The 24,934-nt window shown below is 43.5% G+C and overlaps 1 protein-coding gene across 2 annotated transcripts in view; it reads right to left on the bottom strand.

Annotated features, from left to right (window-relative positions):
- Positions 1-24,576, bottom strand: part of syt9b (synaptotagmin IXb) — a 134,456-nt gene extending 109,880 nt beyond the window's left edge. For both annotated transcript variants that reach the window (XM_073049881.1, XM_073049882.1), the window contains exon 1: positions 23,823-24,576. In XM_073049881.1, the coding sequence (XP_072905982.1) occupies positions 23,823-23,970 (148 nt within the window). In that variant the 5' untranslated portion in view covers positions 23,971-24,576. The remainder of the gene's footprint in view (positions 1-23,822) is intronic.
- Between the last annotated feature and the right edge of the window lie 358 nt (positions 24,577-24,934).

Raw genomic sequence — 24,934 nt, 5'->3', positions numbered from 1 at the left:
AATCTGATAGTGAAGGGAATAAGCTGTTCCTAAAATATTGAGTGCAAGTCTTCAGGCTACTGCACCTCCTCTCAAACTCCAAAGTTCAAAGTAAATATATCATTGAACTATATACTGTATTTGTCAACCTTGGATTTGTTTTCTTGCAGGCATTCACGGTAAATACAAGACAAAACAATCGAGTCAATGCAAGCAAACACGAGGAAATCTGCAGATGCTGGAAATTCAAGCAACACACACAAAATGCTGGTGGAACGCAGCAGGCCAGGCAGCATCTATAGGGAGAAGCGCTGTCGACGTTTCGGGCCGAGACCCTCCGTCAGGACTAACCGAAAGGAAAGATAGTAAGGGATTTGAAAGTAGGAGGGGGAGGGGAAAATGCAAAATGATAGGAGAAGACCGGAGGGGGTGGACTGGAAATCTCAGCTTCACCCCACCCCCTCTGGTCTTCTCCTATCATTTCGCATTTTCCCCTCCCCCCCCACTACTTTCAAATCCCTTACTATCTTTCCTTTCGGTTAGTACTGACGAAGGGTCTCGGCCCGAAACGTCGACAGCTCTTCTCCCTATAGATGCTGCCTGGCCTGCTGCGTTCCACCAGCATTTTGTGTGTGTTGCTTGAGTCAATGAAAGACTGCATTCAACAGGATGGGCAAACAACCAATGTGCAAAAGACAAAGTACTGTGCGAATACAAAAAGAAAGAAAATGAAAACAATAGTAATAAATAAATAAGCAATAAATATTGAGGAGTCCTTGAAAGTGGGTCCATAGGTTCTGGGAACAGTTCAGTGACAGGGCAAGTGAAATTGAGTATTGTTGAGAAGAGGGCATGAAAACAGCCCTAAGTAACATTCGCTCATCATTCCTGTAATTCTCAGCCTGGTAACGATTCAATAAGTTCCCCTTTGTATCTTTCACATCCTTCCTGTAGTGTAATAAAGTGTCTTCATTCAAACAGTAACCGTGCCAGGCACAGATGTATTAGGATGGAGTACAGCAGATAGATCATAGTAATTATCATCGCTGCATTGCTTATAATGGTTATGGCCAAATTTGAAATTAGCAAAATGCATCCCAGGATACTCCAGCTCCTGTTGGCAATAAATCCCTTTACACAAAGAAGATAAAGGCTTTTTCACCCTTGACAATAGAAGCAAGTCCTGTTATTGTTGAGTTTACAGTCACATGTATATGTACAGTGAGGGACAGGTACAATGAAAAACTTGTTCTAAGCAGTCGTTTGCAGATGACATAACTCTGACTGACCGAATAACAAACAATATTGGGAGTACAGTGGACAGCGAGGAAGACTATCGTGGCTTGCAGTGGGATCTGGACCAGCTGGAAAAAATGGGCTGAAAAGTGGCTGATGGAATTTAATGCAGAGAAGTATGAGGTGTTGTACTTCGGTAAGACCTATCAGGGTTGGTCTTACACAATGAAGGGCAGGGCACTGTAGAGTGTGGTAGAACAAAGTGATCTGGGGATACAGGTCCATAACTAATTGAAAGTGGCATCAGAGATAGATAGGAAAGGTGCAAGTATGGTGAAAGAGTACAGAGTAAGATTTACAAGGATATTGCAGGGTTTGGAGGACCTGAGTTATACGGAAAAGATTAAATAAGCTAGGACTTTATTCCTTAGAACGTAGAGAAGATTGAGAGGAGATTTGATAGAAGTATACAAAATTATGAGGGGTCTAGATAGCAAGCAGACTTCTTCCACTAACATTGGGTGGGACTACAACCAGAGGTCATCCATTAAGAGTGAAAGATGAAAAGTTAAAAGGGAACATGAGGGGAAACTTCTTCATTCAGAGAGTCATGCTGCCAGCACAAATGAGGATAATTTCATTGAAGTTTGGATAGATACATTGATGGTAAGGGTGTGGAGGGATTAGGTGCCAGTGCAGGTCAATGGGAGTAGGTAGTTGAAATGGCTCAGCTCAGAGTGGATGGGCCAAAGGGCCTATTTCTCTGCTATACTTTTCTATGACTTTTAGTAGCGAATCTGCATATTTAGAGGAGGTTCTGAAACTGTCCAATTAGCACAGGAACCACATCAAGAAGTCAAAAGAAATGATAATTGACCTCAGGAAGGCGAGAGGTCCCGAATAAACCCCATGGTTCAGAAATGGGGAGGTACTGGAAAGGATCTCCAGTTTCAAGTTTTTGGGGATGAACATCACCGAGGAGCTCTCTTGTTTTGTCAACACCACATCGATAGTAGGGAAGGCATAACAGTGACTATACAGATCACAAAGCACTCCAATGCATGTTTAGGACGGTTCAGCATATCATTGGGACTCAACTACCAGACCCAGAGACGATCTACAACTCTCATTGTCTATGGCGTGCTTGTAGCATCATTAAAGATACATCCCATCCCAGACACGTTCCGTTCAATCTCCCGCCATCTGGTAGGAGATAAAGAAATATCTTAGCCAAGACAGTAGGAGTGAAAAACAGCTTTTTCCCAAGAGCAGTTGTGCATCTGAGTAATGCTACACCCGGCTTGTCAATGACCTTTGAGTGTTATAGACTATCAAAGTCACTTGTTGCATGTAAAAATGAGAATTTTTTAAAATCATGCCACATGCTTTGCCCGGACTGGAGTAACTTCGCAGTCTCATTGTCCTGAGCAATGGCAATAAAGTTCTATTCTATTCTATAAATAATACTGTGCAAAAATATTGGGCACCGTAGGTTTTCATACAGTTTCAGATGGTATGTCCCCACAGAGACTGATTTCAACATCATTGGGTCTGTCTGGAATTACCTGGAGAGACAGAAGCAAGTGAGACAGCCAAAGTCCACAGAAGAACTGTGGCAAGTTCTCCGAGATGCTTGGAATAACCTAGCAGCTAATTTTATTATAAAACTGCACAACAGTGTGCCTAAGAGAACTGATGCAGTTTTAAAGGCAAAGGGTGATCACACCAGATATTGATTTGATTTAGTTTTTTACAGTTTACTGCTCTTTATAGTATTTTTCATTTCATTATTTTTGAAAGCATATTTGCTTTACAGAATTCTTTTACATGTGCCTAAAACTCTTGCACAGTACTGTAGGTAAATTTGACACATAGAATATAAACTTCCCTCTGGTGTCCCTCCTCTTTTCATTTCTCCCATGGTCCATTCTCCTTTCTTATCAGATTCCTTCTTCTTCTTTAGCCCTTTACCTTTTCCACCTATCACATCCCAGCTTCTTATTTCACCTCCTACCCCATTCTCCCACCTCCCCCTTACCTGTTCTTGCTTATCACCAGCCAGTTTGTTCTACTTCCCTTCCCCACCACCATTTTTCTTTTGGGATATAGATCCAAATGAAGAATATACACATCCCAAAGAAGAAGAGGTCTTCTAAAGGCAGGATAACACAACAGCAGCTGATAGGAGAAGTCAAAGCTAACATTAAAGCCAAAGAGGGGGCACATAATAGAGCGAAATTTAGTGGGAAGTAGAGGATTGGGAAGCTTTTAAAACCAACAAAAGGCAACTAACAAAGTCATTAAGAAGGTAAAGATGGAATAGGAAAGTTAGCCAATAATATTAAAGAGGATACCAAACGTTTCTTCAGATACATAAAGTGTAAAAGAAAAGCAGGAGTGGATAGCGGACTGCTGGAAAAAGATGATGGAAGGGTATTAATGGGGGGACGAACCGGACAGGTATTTTGCATCAGGCTTCACTGTGGAAGATAGTAGCTGTATGCCAGATATTTAAGCATTTCAGGGGCCAGACGCGTGTGAAGTTGCCATTACCAGAGAGAAGGTGCTTGGCGAATTGAAAGGTCTGAAAGTAGGTAGACAAGTCACCTGGACCAGATGGTGTGCACCCCAGGGTTCTGAAAGAGGTGACTGAAGGGATTGTGGAGGCATTAGTAATGACCTTTCAAGAATCACTATATTCTGGCATGGTTCCAGAGGACTGTAAAATTGCCAGTGTCACTGCACTCTTCAAGAAGGGAGAGGCAGAGGTAAGGAGATTACAGGCCAGTTAGTCTGACTACAGTGGTTGGAAAGATGTTGGAATCAATTATTAAGGATGAGGTCTTGGGGTACTTGGAGGCAGATGATAACTACTACTGCGTCAACTCAGGCCTAGGGGCCGGCGTCAGGCAGATGATAAAATAGGCTGTAATCAGCATGGTTTCCTTAAGGAAAATCCTGTCTGATAAATCTGTTGGAATTCTTTGAAGAAATAGCAGAGCAGGATAGACAAACGAAAATTGGTGGATATTGTATACTTGGATTTTCAGAAGGCCTTTGACTAGGTACCACACATGAGGCTGCTTAACAAGCTACGAGCCCATGGTATTACAAGAAAAACAGTAGCATGGATAGAGCAGTGGTTGATTAGCAGGAGGCAAAGAATGGGAATAAAGGGAGCCTTGCAACACACACAAAATGCTAAAGGAACTCAGCAGGCCAAGCAGAATATTGAGTTCTGCCAACTGGTTTCGGCCCGAAACATCGACTGTACATTTTTCCATTGACGCTGCCTGGCCTGCTGAGTTTCTCCTGCATTTTTGTGCGTTACTTAGATTTCTAGCATCTGCAGATTTTCTCTTGTTTATAAAGGGTGTCTTTTCTGTTTGGCTGCTGGTGACTAGTGGTGTTCCACAGGGATCTGCGTGCGGACCGATTCTTTTTCCATTATATGTCAGTGATTCAGAAGATGGGAGTTGTTGGCTTTGTTGAAATGTTTGCAGATGTTATGAAGATAAGTGGAGGGGCATGTAGTTTTGAGGAAGCCGAGAGCGACTTAGATAAGGAGAATGGACAAAGAAGTGGCAGACAGAATACAGTGTTGGGAAGAGTTTGGTCATGTACTTTGGTAGAAGAAATAAAAGTATAGACTACATTCTAAATGGAGAGAAAGTTAAAAAAAACTGAGGCACAAAGGGTCTTGGGAGTTGTTGTGCAGGATTCCCTAAAGGCGTCACTGGGGAGGAAGGCAAATGCAATGTTAGCATTCATTTTGAGAAGACTAGAATATAAAAGCACGGATGTCAATGTTGGGGCTTTATAAAGCACTGGCGAAGCCTCTCTTGGAGTACAGTGAACTGCTTTCTAAGAAAGGATGTGCTTACATTGGAGAGGTAAGATGTTCATGAAAATGATTCTGGGGTTGGAAGGCTTGTCATATGAGGAATGTTTAATGACTCTGCACCTCTACTCACTGGAATTCAGAAGAATGAGGGGTGACCTCATTGAAACCTGTCAAATGTTGAAAAATATCAGTAGAGTGGATGTGGAGAGGACGTTTCCAATGGTGGGAGAGCCTAAAACCAGAGGACACAGCCTCAGAATAGAGGGGTGTCCTTTTAGTTCAAGTTCAAGTTTATTGTCATTTCGAACATAAACTGCTGGTACAGTACACAGTAAAAATGAAACAGTGTTCCTCCAGGACCCTGGTGAACCGGGGATGAGGAGGAAATTCTTTAACCAGGTATTGATGAAATAGTGCCAGAGGCGGCTGTGAAGGCTAAATCATTAGGTATATTGAAGACAGGGTATTAATGGATATGGGAAGAAGGCAGGATTTTGGGTCTGAAAGGGGAAATTGCTCAGGCATGATGAAATGGTGGAGCAGACGCGCTGGCCCAATGGCCTGTTTCTGTGCCTATATCTTATGGTCTTTTTTTCTGGTTTCTGCCCCCTTCCTTTCCTGTCCTGATGAAAGGTTTTGGCCCAAAACATCAACTGTTTATTTCTCTCCATAGATTCTGCCTGGCCTGCTGAGTTCCTCCAGCATTTTATGTGTATTGTTCTGGATTTCCAGCACCTGCAGGATTTGCAGAAATTATATATAAATCAGTAAATTATATAAGTTAACTATTATGAACACTTCAACACAAATCACTTCATGCCACTTGAAACTGGAATTGGTTTATTACTGTTACATGTACGGAGATACAGTGAAAAGCTTGTCTTGTATATTGTTCATACAGATCAGATCATTACACAGTGCATTGGGGTAGAACAATAACAGTTTGCAGAGCAAAGTGTAACAGCTACAGAGAAAGTGCAGTGCAGGCAGACAATAAGAGGCAAGATCAGAATGAGGCAAATTATAGTTTGTGAGTTCAAGAGCCCATTTTATCATACTAGGAAGCAAATAATAGTCTTATAATAGTGCAGGGTGGAGATATGTCTCTACCAAAGGAAGTGTAAGGTGCTCCTTCCCTCCACTAGCCTGCAGGTTAACCATTGGCAAGGTATAGCTCCTGCTCAGCCACACCTCCCCACCCTCCCTTCCGATTAGGGTCACGTGAAGCCATGGGAGCAGGTGGTGGATGGTCATATGAGCAGCCGGTGCATGTCAAAAGCCCTTCTTATACGACCACTGACACCAGGCAGGCAATCTAGGGAGAATATTGATAATGGTTGGGGTCACCCATCTTGTAAAGACACTGCCCAGAAGACCATTTCTGTAGAAAAATTTGTCAAGAACAATCGTGGTCATGCAAAGACCATGATTGCCTACGACATATAACATGGCACATAATGAATGAATGAACAGCAGTGGCTAGAAGCTGTCCTAGAGCCTAATGTTTTGTGTTTTCAGGCTTTAGTATCTTCTGCCTGATGGGAGAGGGCAGAAGAGAGTATGTCCTGGGTGGGTGGGGTCTTTGATTCCGCTGATTGCTTTAGTAAGGCAGTGAGAAGTGTAGACAGAGTCCAAGGAGGATAGACTGGTTTCCGTGGTGTGTTCAGAGGTTAAAAAAAAACTTAAGACTTTTGTTTGGTGCACCATGGACTGAGGAGAGAGCTGAAATGAGTTTTATAAAATTATGAGAGATATGGACAGCCAGAATCTTTATCCCAGTGTAAAAGCACCAAATGCTAGAGGACATAGATTTAAGGGGAGAGGGGAAGGGTTTAAATAAGATATCCAGGGCAAGTTTTTTATTACACATAGAATGGCAGATGCCTGGAATGGGCTGCCAGTGGTGGTGGTGGAAGCAGTTATGATAGTGATGACTAAGAAGCTTTTAGGCCGACAGGTGAATATGCCGGATCACGCATAGGCAGAGGAGACTGGTCTAATTCGGCATTGTGCTCAGCACAGACACCATGGTGGAAGAGTGTGTTCCTGAGCTGCACCCTTCTTTGTTCTGTGATCTATGTTTAATGGACATGATGGGATACAACTTTAAGGTGATTGCAGGAATGTATAGGGGGCATATCAGTGGCAGGGTTTTCTCACAGAGTGGTGGGTGTATGGAACGTGCTGCCATTGGTGATGCTAGAGGCAGATACATTGGAGGCATTTAAGAAACCCCTATTTGATAGAAAACTGGAGAGCTATGCAGGAGGGAAGAGTTGGATTGATCATGGAGTCGGGTTAAAGGCTTGCACAACACTGTAGGCCCAAAGACCTGTAGTTTTCTATAATGTTCCACCCGCAAAGAGTTTGTCTGTTCTCCCCACAACGATGTGGGTTTCCTTTGGGTGCTCTGGCTTCCTTCCGTAATCCAAGGACATATTGGTGGGTAGGTTAATTGGTCAATATAAATTGCCCATGATTAGGCTAGGATTAAATCAGGGGATTGCTGGGCAGCAGGGCCAGAAGGGGCAGAAGGGCCTGTTCTGTGCTGTTTCTCAATAAAATAAACTAAAAAATATAACACTCTATGTTGAATGGCGCAATCAGTCATGAATTATACGCTAGTTATTAGGGAATGGACATGAAATTAGATATATGATATCTCACCTCATTGTGTTTCCCATCTAAGGAATTAGTTTGTGTTAATTAATTATTCAGTTAGTCAGAGTAGACGTTATTTTACACTGACTAGTGTGAAGTGTGACCATTTAATCAAGGTCATGTCACTGGGTGAGGGTCACTTTGAGAGGAGGTGTGTCTGAAATGGATGACATGAATCTACTCAGTATTAGAGAACTTGGTTCCAAGCCCAGTGAGCTGGGCACGTAATTCATCCAGGCTCTCCACTGCAGTGCCCAGGGAAAGTCGAACTGTCAGAAACACCACAGATGAGATGCCAGACTGATTCCCAGGCAAATATAGAATATTGCGAGGTAAAATGTCAGACAAGATAAAAGGAATGTTCTTTGTACCCTGGACAAAACCTTTCTCTCAACAACATCTGTCAAAGCTCTTAACAATAACAAATGTCAGCTCTTTTGGGGTATTTTCTTTCCTGTGCTCACTGGAGTTTAGAAGAATGAGGGGGGATGTCAGTGAAATCTACTGAATATGGAAAGAGCTGGATAGAGTGGACGTGGAGAAGATGTTTCCAACAGTGGGAGAGTCTAGGACAGAACACGCAGCCTCGCTATAGAATGACATCCCTTACACAGATGAGGAGGAATTCCCTTAGCCAGAGGGTGGTGAAACCATGGAATTCATTGCCACAGGCACCTGTGGAGGCTAAGCCATCAGGTATATTTAAAGAAACAAGAGAAAATCTGCAGCTGATGGAAATCTGAGCAACACACACAAAATGCTGGAGGAACTCAGCAGGCCAGGCAGCATCTATAGAAAAGAGTACAGTCGACATCATGGGCCGAGACCCTTTGAAGGAGTCCTTCCAAAGAGTCTCAGCCCAAAACTTTTGACCGTACTCTTTTCCATAGATGCTGCCTGGCCTGCTGAGTTCCTCCAGCATTTTGGGTACATTTAAAGTGGAGGTTGATAGGTTCTTGATTGGTCAGGGTGTCAAAGATTATGGGGGGATGGCAGGAGAATAGGGTTGAGGGGGATAAGAAGTCAGTAAATATTAGAGACATCTTTCTCATATCTCATGGCCTTATGACCTTATTATGCTGGTTGTACACTGGTAGCTGTGCTTTTTTCATTATAGACTTATGTAGAAACACAACTTGAAAACAGGCTCTTTAGCCTGACCGGTCTGTGCTGATCAAGAGCCCCACCTGAGCTAGTTCCATTTGCCTGCATTTGACCCATATCCTCTAAAATTTTCCTATCCATATCCTCTAAATATTCTCTATCTAATCTTCAAAAGCTTTCCTATCCATATCTTCTCAATCTGTCCTACCCTTTTACCTGCCCAAGAGCCTTTTAAAAGTTGTTAATGTATCTGCCTCAGCCATTTCCTTTGGCAGCTTATTCCATATACTCATCACTGTCTGGATGAAAAAGTTGTCCCCTGGGTCCCTCTTAAATCTTTTCCCTCTCACTTGAAAGCTACGCCCTCTAGTTCTTAAATCCCTAATCATAGGAAATAGAATGTGTGTATTCGACTTATCTCTACCCTTCATGATTTATACTCTTCTTTAAGGTCACCCTTCAGTGTCTTACAACCTAAGAACGAAGTCCCAGTGTGTCCAAACCCTCCCTTTAACCAAGGCCTTCAAGTCTCAGGAACTTCCTTGTCAATTTTCTTTGCACTCTTTTCAGCTTCTTGGTGCATTTTCTGTATCAAGGTGACAAAAACTGTACATCATACTCCAATCACAAACAAGAGAAAATCTGCAGATGCTGGAAATCCAAGCAACATACACAAAATGCTGGAGGAACTCAGCAGGCCAGATAGCATCTAGGAAAAGAGTACAGTTGACATTTCCACAGGGGTTTTGGCCCGAAACATCAACTGTACTCTTTGCCTAGATGCTGCCTGGCCTACTGAGTTCCTCCAGGATCTTGTGTGTGTTACATCATACTTCAACTGTGATCTCACCAACATCTTGTACAACACCTGCATATTGCCCCAGTGTTTGTAGTCACTGATGAAGATCAGCACGCCTTCTTCACCACCCTATCTGTGGCACCACATTCAGGGAAAGATATACAGAGATATGCAGTTCTGTATTTCTCAACATGGAGCGGAGAGCAAGTTTGTAAATTTGGTGGGGCCAAAGGATGTTGGGAATGGCGAGGGTGGTAGAGAAGACGTGCCAGAGGGTGGGGGTGGTGCATCCAGCCCTGAGACAATGGGCAAGGTCACTGGACTCCAAACAACTGGTTATTGATCAGAATGTCCTTCCGGTGCTTCCTGCTCCCTCCCTCTCTCTTTCCCTTTTTCCAACCATGATTCCCCTCTCCCTGCCCACTGAGTCTTTACTGACAATCTAGCACTTATTCACACAAATCCTATCCAAATCTATTTTATTCTCCTTTCATCCACCGCTGCCCCCCTCCCCCCCCCCCCCCCACTGCACCAATGTCAATTTACAGTGGCAAATTAACCAACTGAACCACATAGTTTTTAGATATGGGAGAAATCTGTTAAGAGACTATTAAATGGTTCTCTCGTTGCATAAGATGGATTCTTGTCCTCGTTATATTCATGCACTTTATCGTTTACCTGCACCGCACTTCCTCTGTAGCTGTTATGCTTTATTTTGCATTGTTATTGTTTTACCTCATACCACCTCAGTGAGCTGTGTAATGGTCTGATTTGTGTGAACAGTATGCAAGACAAACTTTTCACAGTATTCCGGTAGATGTGACAATAAAACCAGTACACCAAACCCTTCCTGGACATTCTTGCATCTCCCCCTTCCCACAGGACAGAAGATACAAAAGCCTGAATGTACATACAACGAGGCTCAAGGACAGCATCTATCCCACAGACATAAGACCATTAAACGGTTCCCTAGTACACTAAAATGGACTCCTAACCTTACAATCCATCTTGTTATGATCTTGCACTGCACTTTTTCTGTAGCTGTTACATTTTATTCTGCATTTAGTTATCGTTTTACCTTGTTCTACCTCTATACACTGTTTAATGATCTGTTCCGTATGAACAGCATGCAAGACAAGCTTCTCACTGTATCTCCGTGCATGTGACAGTAATAAACCATTTCCAATACCAAAACTGAAGCAGCCAGAGGAAAGCCATGAAGTCACAGGGAGAACATGCAAACTCCACACAGAGAGCACCAGAGGTCAGATTTGAACCTGGGTCACCAGAGGTGCGAGCCAGTGGCTCTACCCAGTATGTCAACGGTTCTGCTACTGCAATAACTCTTTGGTGTGTCCTATAGGAGCTTGAGGTGAGGTGTTTCTTTTTGACTAATTTTATACATTTGGATACCTCATATTTCTTCCAACAAATACCATCTGACAAAGCAATGTAGCGTAGTGATTAGCACAATGCATTACAGTACAGGTGACACAGATTCAATTCCCGACTCTGCCTGTAAGGAGTTTATACGTGCTCCCCGTGACCGTGTAGCTTTTTTCTGGGAGATGCAGTTTCCTCCCACAGTCCAAAGACGTCCCACGTGATGAAGACCATGGAGCGGCTGATAATACAGAATCTGAGGCCACAAACCAGGCACGCCCAGGATCCTCTTCAGTTTGCGTATAAGGAGAAGGTGGGAGTGGAGGATGCTATCACGTATTTGCTGCACAAATCACTCTCTCACCTAGATGGGGTCAGTTGTGCTGTGAGGATTACATTCCTTGACTTCTCTAGTGCCTTTAACACAATCCAGCCCAAGATCTTAAGGCACAAACTAACGGAGATGGGAGTAGACTCTCACATGGTGGATTGGATAGTGGACTACTTGACAGATAGACCTCAGTATGTGCGGTTGGGAGACTGTAGGTCTGACACGGTGGTCAGCAGCACAGGAGCGCCGCAGGGAACCGTACTCTCTCCGGTCCTGTTCACCCTGTACACATCAGACTTCCAATATAACTCGGAGTCCTGCCATATGCAGAAGTTTGCTGATGACACGGCCATAGTGGGGTGTGTCAGGAATGGACAGGAGGAGGAGTATAGGAAACTGATACAGGACTTTGTGATATGGTGCAACTCAAACTACCTGCGTCTCAATATCACCAAGACCAAGGAGATGGTGGTGGACTTTAGGAGATCTAGGCCTCATATGGAGCCAGTGATCATTAATGGAGAATGTGTGGAGCAGGTTAAGACCTACAAATATCTGGGAGTACAGTTAGACGAGAAGCTAGACTGGACTGCCAACACAGATGCCTTGTGCAGGAAGGCACAGAGTCGACTGTACTTCCTTAGAAGGTTGGCGTCATTCAATGTCTGTAGTGAGATGCTGAAGATGTTCTATAGGTCAGTTGTGGAGAGCGCCCTCTTCTTTGTGGTGGCGTGTTGGGGAGGAAGCATTAAGAAGAGGGACGCCTCACGTCTTAATAAGCTGGTAAGGAAGGCGGGCTCTGTCGTGGGCAAAGTACTGGAGAGTTTAACATCGGTAGCTGAGCGAAGGGCGCTGAGTAGGCTACGGTCAATTATGGAAAACTCTGAACATCCTCTACATAGCACCATCCAGAGACAGAGAAGCAGTTTCAGCGACAGGTTACTATCGATGCAATGCTCCTCAGACAGGATGAAGAGGTCAATACTCCCCAATGCCATTAGGCTTTACAATTCAACCGCCAGGACTTAAGAACCTTTTAAAAGCTATTATTAATGCTTTTTGAGATAGTGATTTAGATGCATATCATATTTTTTACTGAGTTAAGTATTGTATGTAATTAGTTTTGCTACAACAAGTGTATGGGACATTGGAAAAAAAGTTGAATTTCCCCATGGGGATGAATAAAGTATCTATCTATCTATCTATCTATCTATCTATCAGTCTGTAGGTTACTTGGTCATTGTAAGTTGTCCCGTGAGTATGTTAGGGTTAAATTGGGGGATTGCTGGGTGGCAGGGCTCAAAGGGCCAGCAGGGCTGATTCTGCGCTGTATCTCAATAAATAAACTAACAAACAAATAAATGAATAAAACAGACCCCTTTCCTGACAAATTCTCTCTTCTCCCCCCTCTCACTGGGCAGAAGAGAGAACCTCAAGAGGATCAGCAGGGTCTCCCTCCCTCTTATATGTGACACTTACAGAGAATGTTGCAGATGATGGGTCTGAAGCATTGTTGAGGATCCCACAATCTCTCTGACCCACTACCATCAGGAAGGAGATTCAGGAGCATCAGGACCAGGACTGCCAGACTGGGTAACAGCTTCCTCCCTCATGAGACTAATGAATGCCCTGCACCAACAAGGTCTCATCACCAGGACAGGGAACTGCTTACTGTTTACCTGGGCTGCACACTACATGCATTTTGTATTATAATTTATTAAGTTTGTTATAGTAATACTTTGATTTATGTGCTGTGTGATGCTATATATGTTGTGTGGGTGCACCATGGTCTGGAGGAGCGTTGTTTCGTTTGGTTGTAAACATACAGTCAGATGACAATAAACTTGCACTTGAACTTGATGTAAAAGCCTGAAAGCACTATCACCAGGCTCGTAGAAGAGCTTCTATCCGACTGTTTAATCAGACTATAGCAGACTTCTAGCAGTAGGATGGAACTACGACTATAGGCCATAGGTTAAGGGTAAAAGGTGAAAAGTTCAAACGGAACCTGAAGTGGAACTTCTTCACTCAGAGGGGGTGAGAGCGTGAAACGAGCCACCAGCAGAAGTGATGGATGCAGGTTGCATTTCAACATTTAAGAGAAGTTTGAATAAGTACATGGATGGGAGGGATATGGAATGGAGGACTTTGGTCCATCTGCTGGTCAATGTAAATAGGTCAGCATGAACAATGATCCTTTATCTGTGCTGTAGTACTCTATGGCTTTTGAATATCATCAACCTTGCAATTTACCCTGTTATGACTTTGCACCCATTGTTTAGCTGCACTGCACTTTCTATGTAACTGCAACACTTTATTCTGCACTCAACCTCAATGTACTATTGTAATGAGTTAATCTGTATGAACGTTACACAAGATAAGGTTTTCACTGTACTTCAATATCTGTCAATAATAAACCTATTTACAAAGCTTGTTATAAGTGCAAGAGATTCTGCAGATGCTGGAAATCCAGAGTAATGATGCTGGAGGAGCTCAGCAAGTCAGGCACCATCTGTGGAGAAATATAAACAGTTGATGGTTCAGTCCTGATGAATGATCTCAGCCCGAAATATCGACTCTTTATTTGTCATCATAGATCTGCTCCTGACCTGCTTAGTTCCTCCAGCTGTTTGTACGTGTTGTCCAAGTTTGTATTAGGTCATGAAGATAAGTTAATTTGCATTATTCAGGGACATATTTCTGTCTCTCTTCCTCCGATATTTAATGCAAGAAGACAAAATTTAAGCAAAACACAACATGTTGGAGGAACTCAGTAGGTCAGACGTCATCTATGGAGGAGTGTCCAGTCAGCATTTCAGGCCAAGATCCTTCATCACGACTGAAACATGAGCTCAGGTCAACAATGAATGAAACCACAAAGGTGGGGGAAGTGATTTTTGGGAAGGGGAGGGAGGTAATGCAGCCAAATGGCTTGTCATCTCATTACAGGCTATCTAGCTGGTGGCATTTAGCAACACTGATAAAATCTCTGTATTAACATCTTACAACAAATGATATTCCCAGAATCCTATATTTTACTTATGCTGACAAGATCAAATTAATTACATTGTGAGGGGCAAGTTTTTTTTTTACCCAGAAGGTGGTGGGTGCTTGGAATATGCTGCCCGGGTTGGTGGTACAGGCTGAAATAGTAGAAAATTTTAGAGATGTGGTGCCACAGCAACAACCTGGCACTCAACATCAGTAAGGCAAAAGAGCTGATTGTGGTCTTCAGGAAGGGTAAGATGAAGGAACACATAGAGGGACCAGAAGTGGGGAGAGTGAGTTCCTGGGCATCAAGATCTTCCAGGACCTAACCCGGTCCCCACTTATCAATGTACATTATAAAGAAGGCAAGACAGTGACTCTATTTCATTAGGAGTTTGAAGAGATTTGGCATGTCAACAAAAACACTCAGAAACTTCTATAGATGCACCATGGAGAGCATTCTGACAGGCTGCATCACTGTCTGATATGGGGGGGTGGGGTGCTACTGCACTGGACCAAAAGAAGCTGTAGAGGGTCATAAATTTTGGCAGCTCCATCTTGGGTACTAGCCTACAAAGTACCCAGGAGATCTATAAGGAGCAGTGTTTCAGAAAGGCAGATTCTATTATTAAGGGCCCCCAGCACCCAGGGCATGCCCTTTTCTCACTGTTACCATCAGATAGGAGGTACAGAAGCCTGAAGGCACACTCTCAGCGATTCAGGAACAGCTTTTCCGATTCCTAAATGGACATTGAACTCATGAACTCTACCTCAGGTTTTTTTATATATATTATTTCTGTTTTTGCACGATTTTTAATCGCTGTAATTAATTAATAAATTTATTTATAGTTCTATATTATGTATTGCATTGAACTGCTGCTGCTAAGTTAACAAATTTCACAACACATGCTGGTGATAATAAACCTGATTCTGATTCTGATTCTGATTCGGACCTGATTTTCCCAATCGACCTGCATGTTGAACTCTCTCATCACTATCATAACATTTGCCTTTTGACACAACTTTTCTATTTCTCATTATAATCTGTAGTCCACATCTCAGCTACTGTTGGGAGGCCTATATATAACTATCATCATGGTCCTTTTAACCTTGCAGTTTCTTGACTCAGTCTACAAAGATTCAACATCTTCCAATCCTATGTCACATCTTTCTAAAGATTTGATGTCATTCTTTAGTAGAAGAGTCACACCAGCCCATATGCCTATCTTCCTATCCCTCTGATATAACATGTCACCTTGGATATTCGGTTCCCAACTGCAACCATCCTTCAGCCATGATCCAATGATGGCCACATCATACTCGACAATCTGTAATAGTACAGCAAGATCATCCACCTTATTTCTTATACTCCATGCATTGAGATATAACACTTTGAGTACTGTATTTGCTACTCTTTTTGATTTTGCATTCCTAATGCACTGATACTCACTTTGCTGGCTGCAATTTTGTTCTATCATCTGCCTGCCCTTTCTGACAGTCTGACTGCACGCTATTTTTGCTTTTTTACCATCTGTCCTATCCTGAGTCCCTTCACTCCATTTCCCGCTCCTTCTAAATTAGTTTAAACCCCCTCCCCAGCAGCTCCAACAAAACTGACCATGAGAATATCAGTCCTCCTCAGGTTCAGGTGCAAGCCTTCAGGTCATAGCTCCCCCAGTAGAGGTCCCAAATGATCAAAGAACCAGAAGCCCTGCCCCCTTCATCAGTTTCACAGCCACACGTTATTCTGCCACATCATCCTGTTTCTACCCTCACTGGCACATGGCACAGGTAGCAATCCATAAATTACTACCCTGGAGGGCCTGCTTCTCAGCTTTCTGCCCAGCTCTCTAAATTCTCTCTTCAGGACCTCTTTGTTTTTGCTTCCTGCGTCATTGGTACCAATTTGTGTCAAGACATCTGGCTCCTCTCCCTCCCCCTCCAAAATGCTGTGGACGTGACCTGAGACATCCCTGACCCTAGCACCTGGAATGCAACATACCACCCAGGTGTCCCATACATGTCTGTTCCTCTAACAATTGAGTCCCTTATCACTACCATTCCTCTCTTCTCCCTCTTTCCCTTCTGCACCACGGACCCATGCTCTGTACACTGTACTGCTGCTGCGACTGCAAAAAGAAAACAAATTTAATGACATATGTGAGTGATGATAAATCTGATTCCACTATGGGTCTCTATTGTGGACTGAGAGTGGGAAGTCTGCAGAGAGAGGGGAATCATGGTTGGGAAAAGGTGACGGGAGAGGGGAGGAAGTGGGAAGCACCAGAGAGACATTCTATAATGATCAATAAACCAATTGTAAGGAATCAATTTACCTTGTCTGGTGTCTCAGGGATGGGTATGTCTGCCCTTGCACCACACCCTGCCCTTGGCACTCCTTGTCTGCCACCTGTCCCATACCCCTTGTATGGCACTTCACCCTCAACATTCCCAACATCCTTTGGCTTTTCTGTAGTACTGTACAAACTCCCTAGAGAACAGTGCTGGAACTGAACTCTGAACTATGAAACACCTGGAGCTGTAAGAGTATCTTGCAAACTGTAACACTACCATGACGTCCATGTTTAAAGTTCAAAGTTCATTTATTATCAAAGGCAATTTATGTCACCAGATGCAACTCTGAGATTCATTTTCTTGTGGGCATGCTCAATAAATCCATAAAATAATAACCATAACAGAATCAATGAAAGATCACCCAACTTGGGCATTCAACCTGAGTTTAGAAGACAACAAAGTGTTCAATTACAAAAAGAACCAAATAATAATATAAAAGCAATAAATATCGAGAACATGAGATGAAGAGTCCTTGAAAGTGAGTCCATTGGTTGTGGGAACAGTTCAAGTCCACAATGTAACTGTAGAACATATGAACAAAAATAGTTCCCTTCATGTACAAGAGTTCTATAGGTACAGGTATATAATTCGTTAAAGGTGGTGGTGATGTCATTAGACAGGGCGATGAAGAGGTGCATGACAACCTGGCCTTCACTGGTTGAGGAACAGAGTACAGCCATTGGAATGTTATGTTTCAACTATACAGGATATTGGGCAGACTGTACCTGTACCTGCATGTGTTTCTGATTACTGTACTATAGAAAGGAAGTGATTAAAGTTCAAGATTGTTTAATATCAATTCCTGTTCACAAGTGCAAAGGAAAACCAAGTAATTGTTACTCAGATCTGATGCAGCACAAGAAAAGTAAGATAAGGAACACAACATTAATAATAAAAACATCATAATATATAGATTGATTTTATGTCCGTAAAGTGACACTAGGCACAGGAGTGTCTGTACATAAGGTGACTCTGACAGGAAATGATAAAGTAGTGGTGGTTGAGGAGTGTGGAGAGTGGGTTAGTGGGTGGAGGTGTTGATCAGCCTTACTGCTGGGGGAAAGTAACTGTTTTTGAGTCTGGTGGTCCTGGCATGGATGTTATGTAGCAGCAACTCAATTCATAAAAGCATGCAGACATGATCAAGAGGTTCAGTTATTATTCAGATCAAACATTAGAACAAATGTAATCTAAGTGACTTTGACAGTAGATTGATTGTTAGTGCAAGACGGGGTGATTTGAATATCTCAGAATTTGCTGATCTCCTGGAATTTCATGCACAGTAGTCTCTAGAGTTTACAAAGAATGGTGCAAAAAGATTAAAAATCTAGTGAGCGGCAGTTCTATGGGTGCAAATGCCTTGTTGATGAGAGTGGTCAGAGGAGAATGATCAGACTGGTTCAAGCTGACAGGAAGGCGACATTAACTCAAATAATCATGTGTTACAGCAGCGGTGTGCAGAAAAGCATCTCTGAATGCACTACGCATCAAAGCTTCAAGTGGATGGGCTACAACAGCAGAACACCATAAACTACACTCAGTGTACACAAGAGGTACTTAATAAAGTGACCACTGTGTGTATGGTTAATTCATGTTTTACTTGTGAATGCTGTTTATCTGATGTTATGCACATGTGATGCTGTTGCAAGTAGGTTTTTCATTGCACCTGTGCACATGTAGACTTGTCCAGATGACAATAAACTTTACTTTGTCTTTGTTGTACAATTTTAGTAAGAACTGTTTATACATATTCATTGTGATCTGTTAACTGATCCATAATCCAAGTTAATATGCACAATCAATCCCATGTGTCCTCATCTTGTACATTATCCTTTTATGAGATACTTTATCAAATGCCTTAAGGAAATCTAAATACTTTACATTGTCTAGATCCCCTTTATCCACCCTGCTGGTTAAACTCTCATAGATTTGATACATTTATTATTAACATATACAAGGAGATCTGTCTCCTTACAGGCAGCCACAAAACAAAGAACCCCAATAGAACCCATTATAAAAAGACTATAAAACACCCAAAATGCAGAAAGAAAATCAAAGCATGCAGATAATAAAAGTAAGCAAATACTATTCAGAAATGAAGTTCACAAAAGTGAGTCCACAGCCACGAAGGATCCAGGAGCCTGTTTGTTGCAGACCACAGTTTCAGTGCAGCGTGGAGACTAGTAAACCTCGCAGGCAACAGGCTGAACACTGGCCCATCCCTTTCTACCAGCCCCAACACCCTGAATTTTTCAACCTGGCTTGGCACTTAAATCAGCCAAAAAATGGGTCATTCCTTGCTCTTGGACTTGATTCAATACACTCTCAGGCCTGGCCCCGCTGCCTCGATTCAGCCTGTACCTTGCCTTTCCAATCTGGTCCAACTCTGAAATCAATCAAACATCAGCTTGTTACTCACTCTCGAGCATGGACCCTGATGCCTCAACTCTGTCTCACTTCAGTTCTGCCGCATCGAACCGGCTGGGGGTTTCGCCAGGCTGATTCCTACAGTGCCGCAACTGTTCTGCACCTTCAAGACTTCAGTTCACATCGCAAAAGTATCAGGTCAACCTAGCGGTTCAAACGTTCAACTCCAAAGGGAAGTCATGGGCTATTGATTGCAAGCATTGCTTGCCAGGAAAAGTGTGATTAGTAGAGTAGTTAGTAGTTTTGTTTGCTGTCAGCAAGTCATCACTGTTACACAAGCATCATCTTCCCTATTGATAAATCCATTCTGACCGTGCCTCATCAATGCATACAAATGGCTGCAGGACCTCAGCAGGTCAGGCCTCATCTATGGAGAAGCACCCCCAGAGCAATCATCAGGCTTCTGAGCCAGTGGGATAACTTCAATCACCTGAACTCTCAACTGATTACACAATCTATGTCCTCCCTTTCAAGAATTTGATGATTCATGTTCTCAGCATTATCTATCTATCTACAGTACTGTGCAAAAGTCTTAGGCACATACAATATATATAGCTAGGATGCCTAAGACCTTTGCACAGTGTTGTGGTAATTTTATTTATTGCACTTTACTGCTGCCATAAAAAACCCAAATTTCATGACATGTGTGAGTGATGATAAACCTGTTTCTGATATGGGTTTCTATTGTGGACTGAGAGTGGGAAGTGGTCAGTAAGAGGGGAATCATGGTTCAGAAAAGGGGAAGGGAGAGGGGGGAGCAGGAAGCACCAAGGAGACAATGATCAATGATCTTGAATGATCAATAAACCAATTGTTTGAAATCAAGGGACTTTGCCTGGTGTTGCAGGGCTGGTTGTGTCTTCACCCACACAACTTCACCCTCCCACACCTGGCATTCCTCTGCCATAGAACCATAGAACACTACAGCACAGTACAGGCCCTTCAGCCCTCCATGTTGTGCCAACCCATATAATCCTTTAAAAAAAATACTAAACCCACACTACCCCTTAACCCTCCAGTTTTCTTTCATCCAAGTGCCTGTCCAAGAGGTTTTTAAATAACCCTAATGTTTTAGCCTCCACCACTATCCCTGGCAAGTCATTCCAGGCACTCACAACTCTTTGTGTAAAAAACTTATCCCTGATGTCTCCCCTAAACTTCCCTCCCTTAATTTTGTACATATGCCCTCTGGTGTTTGCTATTGGTGCCCTGGGAAACAGGTACTGACTATCCACCCTATCTATGCCTCTCATAATCTTGTAGACCTCTATCAAGTCCCATCTGTCCCACAACCCGCCCTTGGGCAACCCCACATAAGCAATTCCCCACACCCTTTGCTCCTGCCAGATATCCACGTTGACAGTACCACACAAAAGTCTTAGGCACCCTAGCTACTATATATTATATATATATAGTATTGAGATACAGTGTAGAATAGGTCCTCTCGGCCCTTTGGGCTAAGCGGCCCAGCAATCCCTCGATTCAATCCTAACCTAATCACGGGACAATTTGCAATGACCAATTGACCTACCATGTGGTAGGTCTTTGGATTTTGGGAGGAAACTGGAGCACCAGGATGAAATCCAAATGGTCATGGGGAGAACAATGTACAGACTCCTTACAAGCAGCGGGTGTAAAGTTGTGAATTGACCCGAGTCGTTGTACTGTGAAGCAAATGCACTAACTAATACACTACCCAAAACTTCTATGCCTAAAACTTTTTAACAATACTAGATCTATCTGACTATCTTTTGTTTCATTTGTTTGTATTTGTATTTATGTTTGTCGTTTCTAAATTGGTTGTTTGACAGCTTTTTATTGATTATATTGCATTTCTCTGTTCTAATGTGAATGCCTGTAAGAAAAATATATCTGGGTAGTACATGGTGACATATATGTATTTGATAATAAATTTACTTTGAACTTTAATATTTCACGCAGAACTTAGTTGACTGTAAGGTATTTTACAATCACTTACAAAGAGATGCGAGGTGCGTTTTTAACTGCAAGCTTTTCATTAATCACCAGTCTTTGCCTTCTGAACCATAGCAGTCTCTCACAATTACAAATATTCTATTTTGCCATGCACTTTAAAGTCCTAAGATAATGAAGTACTCTCTACACCAGTCGTAGTTTTGACAACACAGCCTAATTATTCTTAATATCTTGCCGGCATTAGCGAGTCTGGTGATTAGTTACATTTCGTCAGCGTCTATCAGCAAGTCTCTGATCCAAATTAATTGCATTTTGGACACCGAGACTGCAAGCTCCGGTCCTGGAGCCTGGGCTGTGATTTCAGACGGAGCTGAAAGGTGAAACTGCGGAAGGAAAAGCTTTCACATCCGATCACCCTCCATAATGTCAGTAGATGCTAACCGCAAGAATAACTTGGCCGTGTGCTTTCGGTGCTTAGTGCGAAGCAAGACCCGCTGTGGTATTAGAAAGGAAAATGAGTCTAACTCCAGAAAGCAGTTAGTTATGCTTACCGAGTCCCTCTCCAACTAAAGGCACTGCATCCCACAGCGGGGATACCCACGGATACATCATATAAGGTTACACACCCGCTCAGAACCCCATCTTACACACAGTTTTTCGAAGTAAACACGCAACACGTGGATGGCAAAAATAAGACAATTATTAACTTGCCCCGCACAGAAACCGCGGTTTACCCGTGATGTGCATTTCAAGGGAATAAAAATACCACGTACAAAAGGGCGTGTCAAGTTCGACTGCGAACTGCAGCGGAACCCACTGTCGACTCGCCTTGGACCACGGAGGCTGGTTTAACGCGGAGTAAGGTGACGGACGTTCAATAAATGTTCACCTTTTCACAGATCCAGGCAGAGGCGGCCGGTTATCCCTTGAGAAGCAGTTCCTAGACGACCAAGCAACAAATGCACCGAGTGCGGCAGGATTTCATTTTAATCCTTTCGTGCACTATTACACTATGCCTGAACCTGAGGAGTGTCTGGGCGTGGATGCTTACCAGAAATCAGCACTAAACCCCAATACCAATCGGCCCAGTTTGTGTACTTTGATGTGTTCCCGCCCTCTTAATCAAGGCCTCTAACCTAAACTTCCTATCCTAAAACGACCCTTTCCTTCCCCTCCCCCCGCCCCCAATATAACCCGTAGCTTGGACAAACCTGAGTTATCTAAACCAGCGAAGGCTGAGGGGAGATCTGATAGAGATTTATGAGATTACAAGAGGCATAGATAGAGTATACAGACAGTATCTTTTTTCAAGAGTTGGATTGTCCAATACCATAGGTTATGCATTTAAGGTGAGGGGGGTAATTTCAAAGGCAAGTTTTGGAAATGAGAGGTAAGTTTTTTTTAAAAACACAGAGAGTGGTGGGTGTCTACCTGGGGTAGACCTGGGGTGGTGGTAGAGGCAGAATCATTAGGGATTTTTATGAGACGTTTGTGAAGAAAATGGAAGGATATGGACATTGTGTAGGGAGAAGAGATTAGTTAGCTATTTGATTACTAATTTAATTCAGTCGGCACAACGTTGTGGGCAGAAGGCCTTGTTCCTGTGCTGTATTGTTCAATGTTCTATGTTCTATATTCTATTCACCGGAATGGGGTTATTTTAAGCAACAGCCAATTAGATAGATAAAACTATGAATGACCTACATTTAGAACATTTCCACGGTCTATTTTAAGTACTTCTAAGTCCTGGAACCTAGTTTCTTCCTAGCAATGCATCGCCAAAACTGTACCATGGACATTACCAAGCCCGGCGTGCTACAGAAGCGCCAACCTAAGCTCCAGAGTCCTCCTCCCTGGGAGAGCAAGGATCTTCGAAGATGATCTACACCTGGGAACAATTTGAAAGACTGGTCCAGGATAGATGACCCTGACGAGCTGCTGTCAGTGGCCTGTGCCTCTGAAGAAACACGGATCGCCAAGTCTACTTCATATATTTATGCAATATTTAAACTGATAGAAATAGTTGAAATAATTCCTGAATCGTTTATGATGCGTTTAAACTTTCCAAAGCGCACTTGTTAGTAATAACCTGGTCTTTAACCAGAGACTGCCGCAGGCTGAGAGGTGGGGGAATGTAACCGATGGTTAGAGCGCCGGGGCCGCGGGTGTCAACAGCTGGAAGACTCGGCCTACGCGGCTCGGCTGCAAACCGCCGACGGATGCGAGTGATCGCTTCAAGTCGAGATTTGCTCAGCGTTGCGGTCTAGACTGGCTGATAACAAGTGCCTGCATCACCCCTGGCTGATTGGCTACAGCGGGGAGATTCGTTTGCATTTGCTGCACTGGTTCAGAGCGACTTTTACATGTGCATCTATAACCCATAGGTATATACACACCCCTATATGACGGTGTATTCACACTCGGACCTACCTATAAATACAACAAACAGACATCGCTTCGCACGCATTCGTAAGTCTGCTTTTATATTTATGATCACATATCCGCATACATAACCATAAAAAGTTTTACCTAACTATCCACATTTCTAACTACCACTTTTATATATCATTTAGGATAAATTAATAGATGAAGGTATAGTATATTGATTCACTTGAACAGCGAGTGGAGAATTTGCCCCACATGTACTTTTAGCACAGCGGAGAGCGAGAGAGCGAGAGAGCGAGAGAGCGAGAGAGCGAGAGAGCGAGAGAGAGAGAGAGAGAGAGAGAGAGAGAGAGAAAGAAAAAAAAGGAATATCTAAATCTATCCGGATGGTGTACCTGACTCCGTGTGGCGTGGCCTGCCCCGGTCCCGGAGATAGTAGGAAAAATCGAGACAGCTCTCGTGCTCCACCAGCCCTTTAAAGCAGAGTTCGGTCACAATGTTGAGCGCTTTCTGACAAAGCTCGTCCTCTCGGTCTGCAGTCATTTCCCATCAGCATCCTTCTGAATGGGGCTCAGCTACGCAGTAACGGGAAGAGGGGGCGGCACATTCGGTGAGCTTCAGCACCGCGGACAGCACCAACGCGTCCCCTCCAAGAGACTTCCCGGCCTCCACATCCAGCCGCACCCCAAGCAAACTCCCAGTCTCGCTCTGTAGAAATAGTTCCTGGGTCTGTGTCTCCTAGATCTGCTCCCCACCCATCCACACCCTCCCAAAATAACGCCTCCAGGACCCGCTGGGCCAAGTAGTTTTATTTCGACACACTTAGTGTGGCAGAAAGGGATCCAGCCCTTTCTAGCTCTGAATCACGGCTGCTGGCCATTGGCGCCCGTAGCAGAGAGCCGCTCCTATTCAATTGAGATAAATGGCTCCCAGACCAGATTACTTAGCAGATGTGTCCGCCAGGGATTTGCAAAGCCTTAAAAATGCTGGGCTAATTACCTACAGCTCCCTCCTCCGCCGGTGCCAGAGAATTCTGACCTCTTTATAAACCAACTTCACTCAGCAAGGAAATGCTGACATTTCTGTAACAGCCGCCGCATCCCTTTCGGGACGTCCTGAAGTTCTTTTCGACTAGATCGCATACTCCGAATGATCACGCGACCATGCACGAAACTAAGCGGACAACGCGCGCGTAGCAAAATCCCTCAAGCGGAAACGTGAAGAGGCCTGTCTTCGCAAATGGCGAATGAAGTAACATAGCGGGGGGGGGGGGGGGGGGGGGGGGGGGGCAAGTGCGATAGAATGTTGACACGCAGTCGAGGAGGGTGTGGGGGTCTCGCTTAACTAATAGTCGGAAGACAGGGCCAGCAACAGTTCTGCCTAGTCTTGGTATTGCACGGGAAATAATGCACTACATCTTGTTGCTCTGAATGGGTCTTTTCGCTTCAGAGGCTAGAGTTTGGTTTCCCATTCACTCTCACCTTCCCGGTCCCCTGGTTCAGCCACC

This window comes from Hemitrygon akajei, chromosome 6 (assembly GCF_048418815.1).
Source record: "Hemitrygon akajei chromosome 6, sHemAka1.3, whole genome shotgun sequence".
NCBI classification, from domain to species: domain Eukaryota; kingdom Metazoa; phylum Chordata; class Chondrichthyes; order Myliobatiformes; family Dasyatidae; genus Hemitrygon; species Hemitrygon akajei.
The sequence above is the reverse complement of the archived record's forward strand: the minus strand, read 5'-3'. Positions and strand labels throughout refer to the sequence as shown.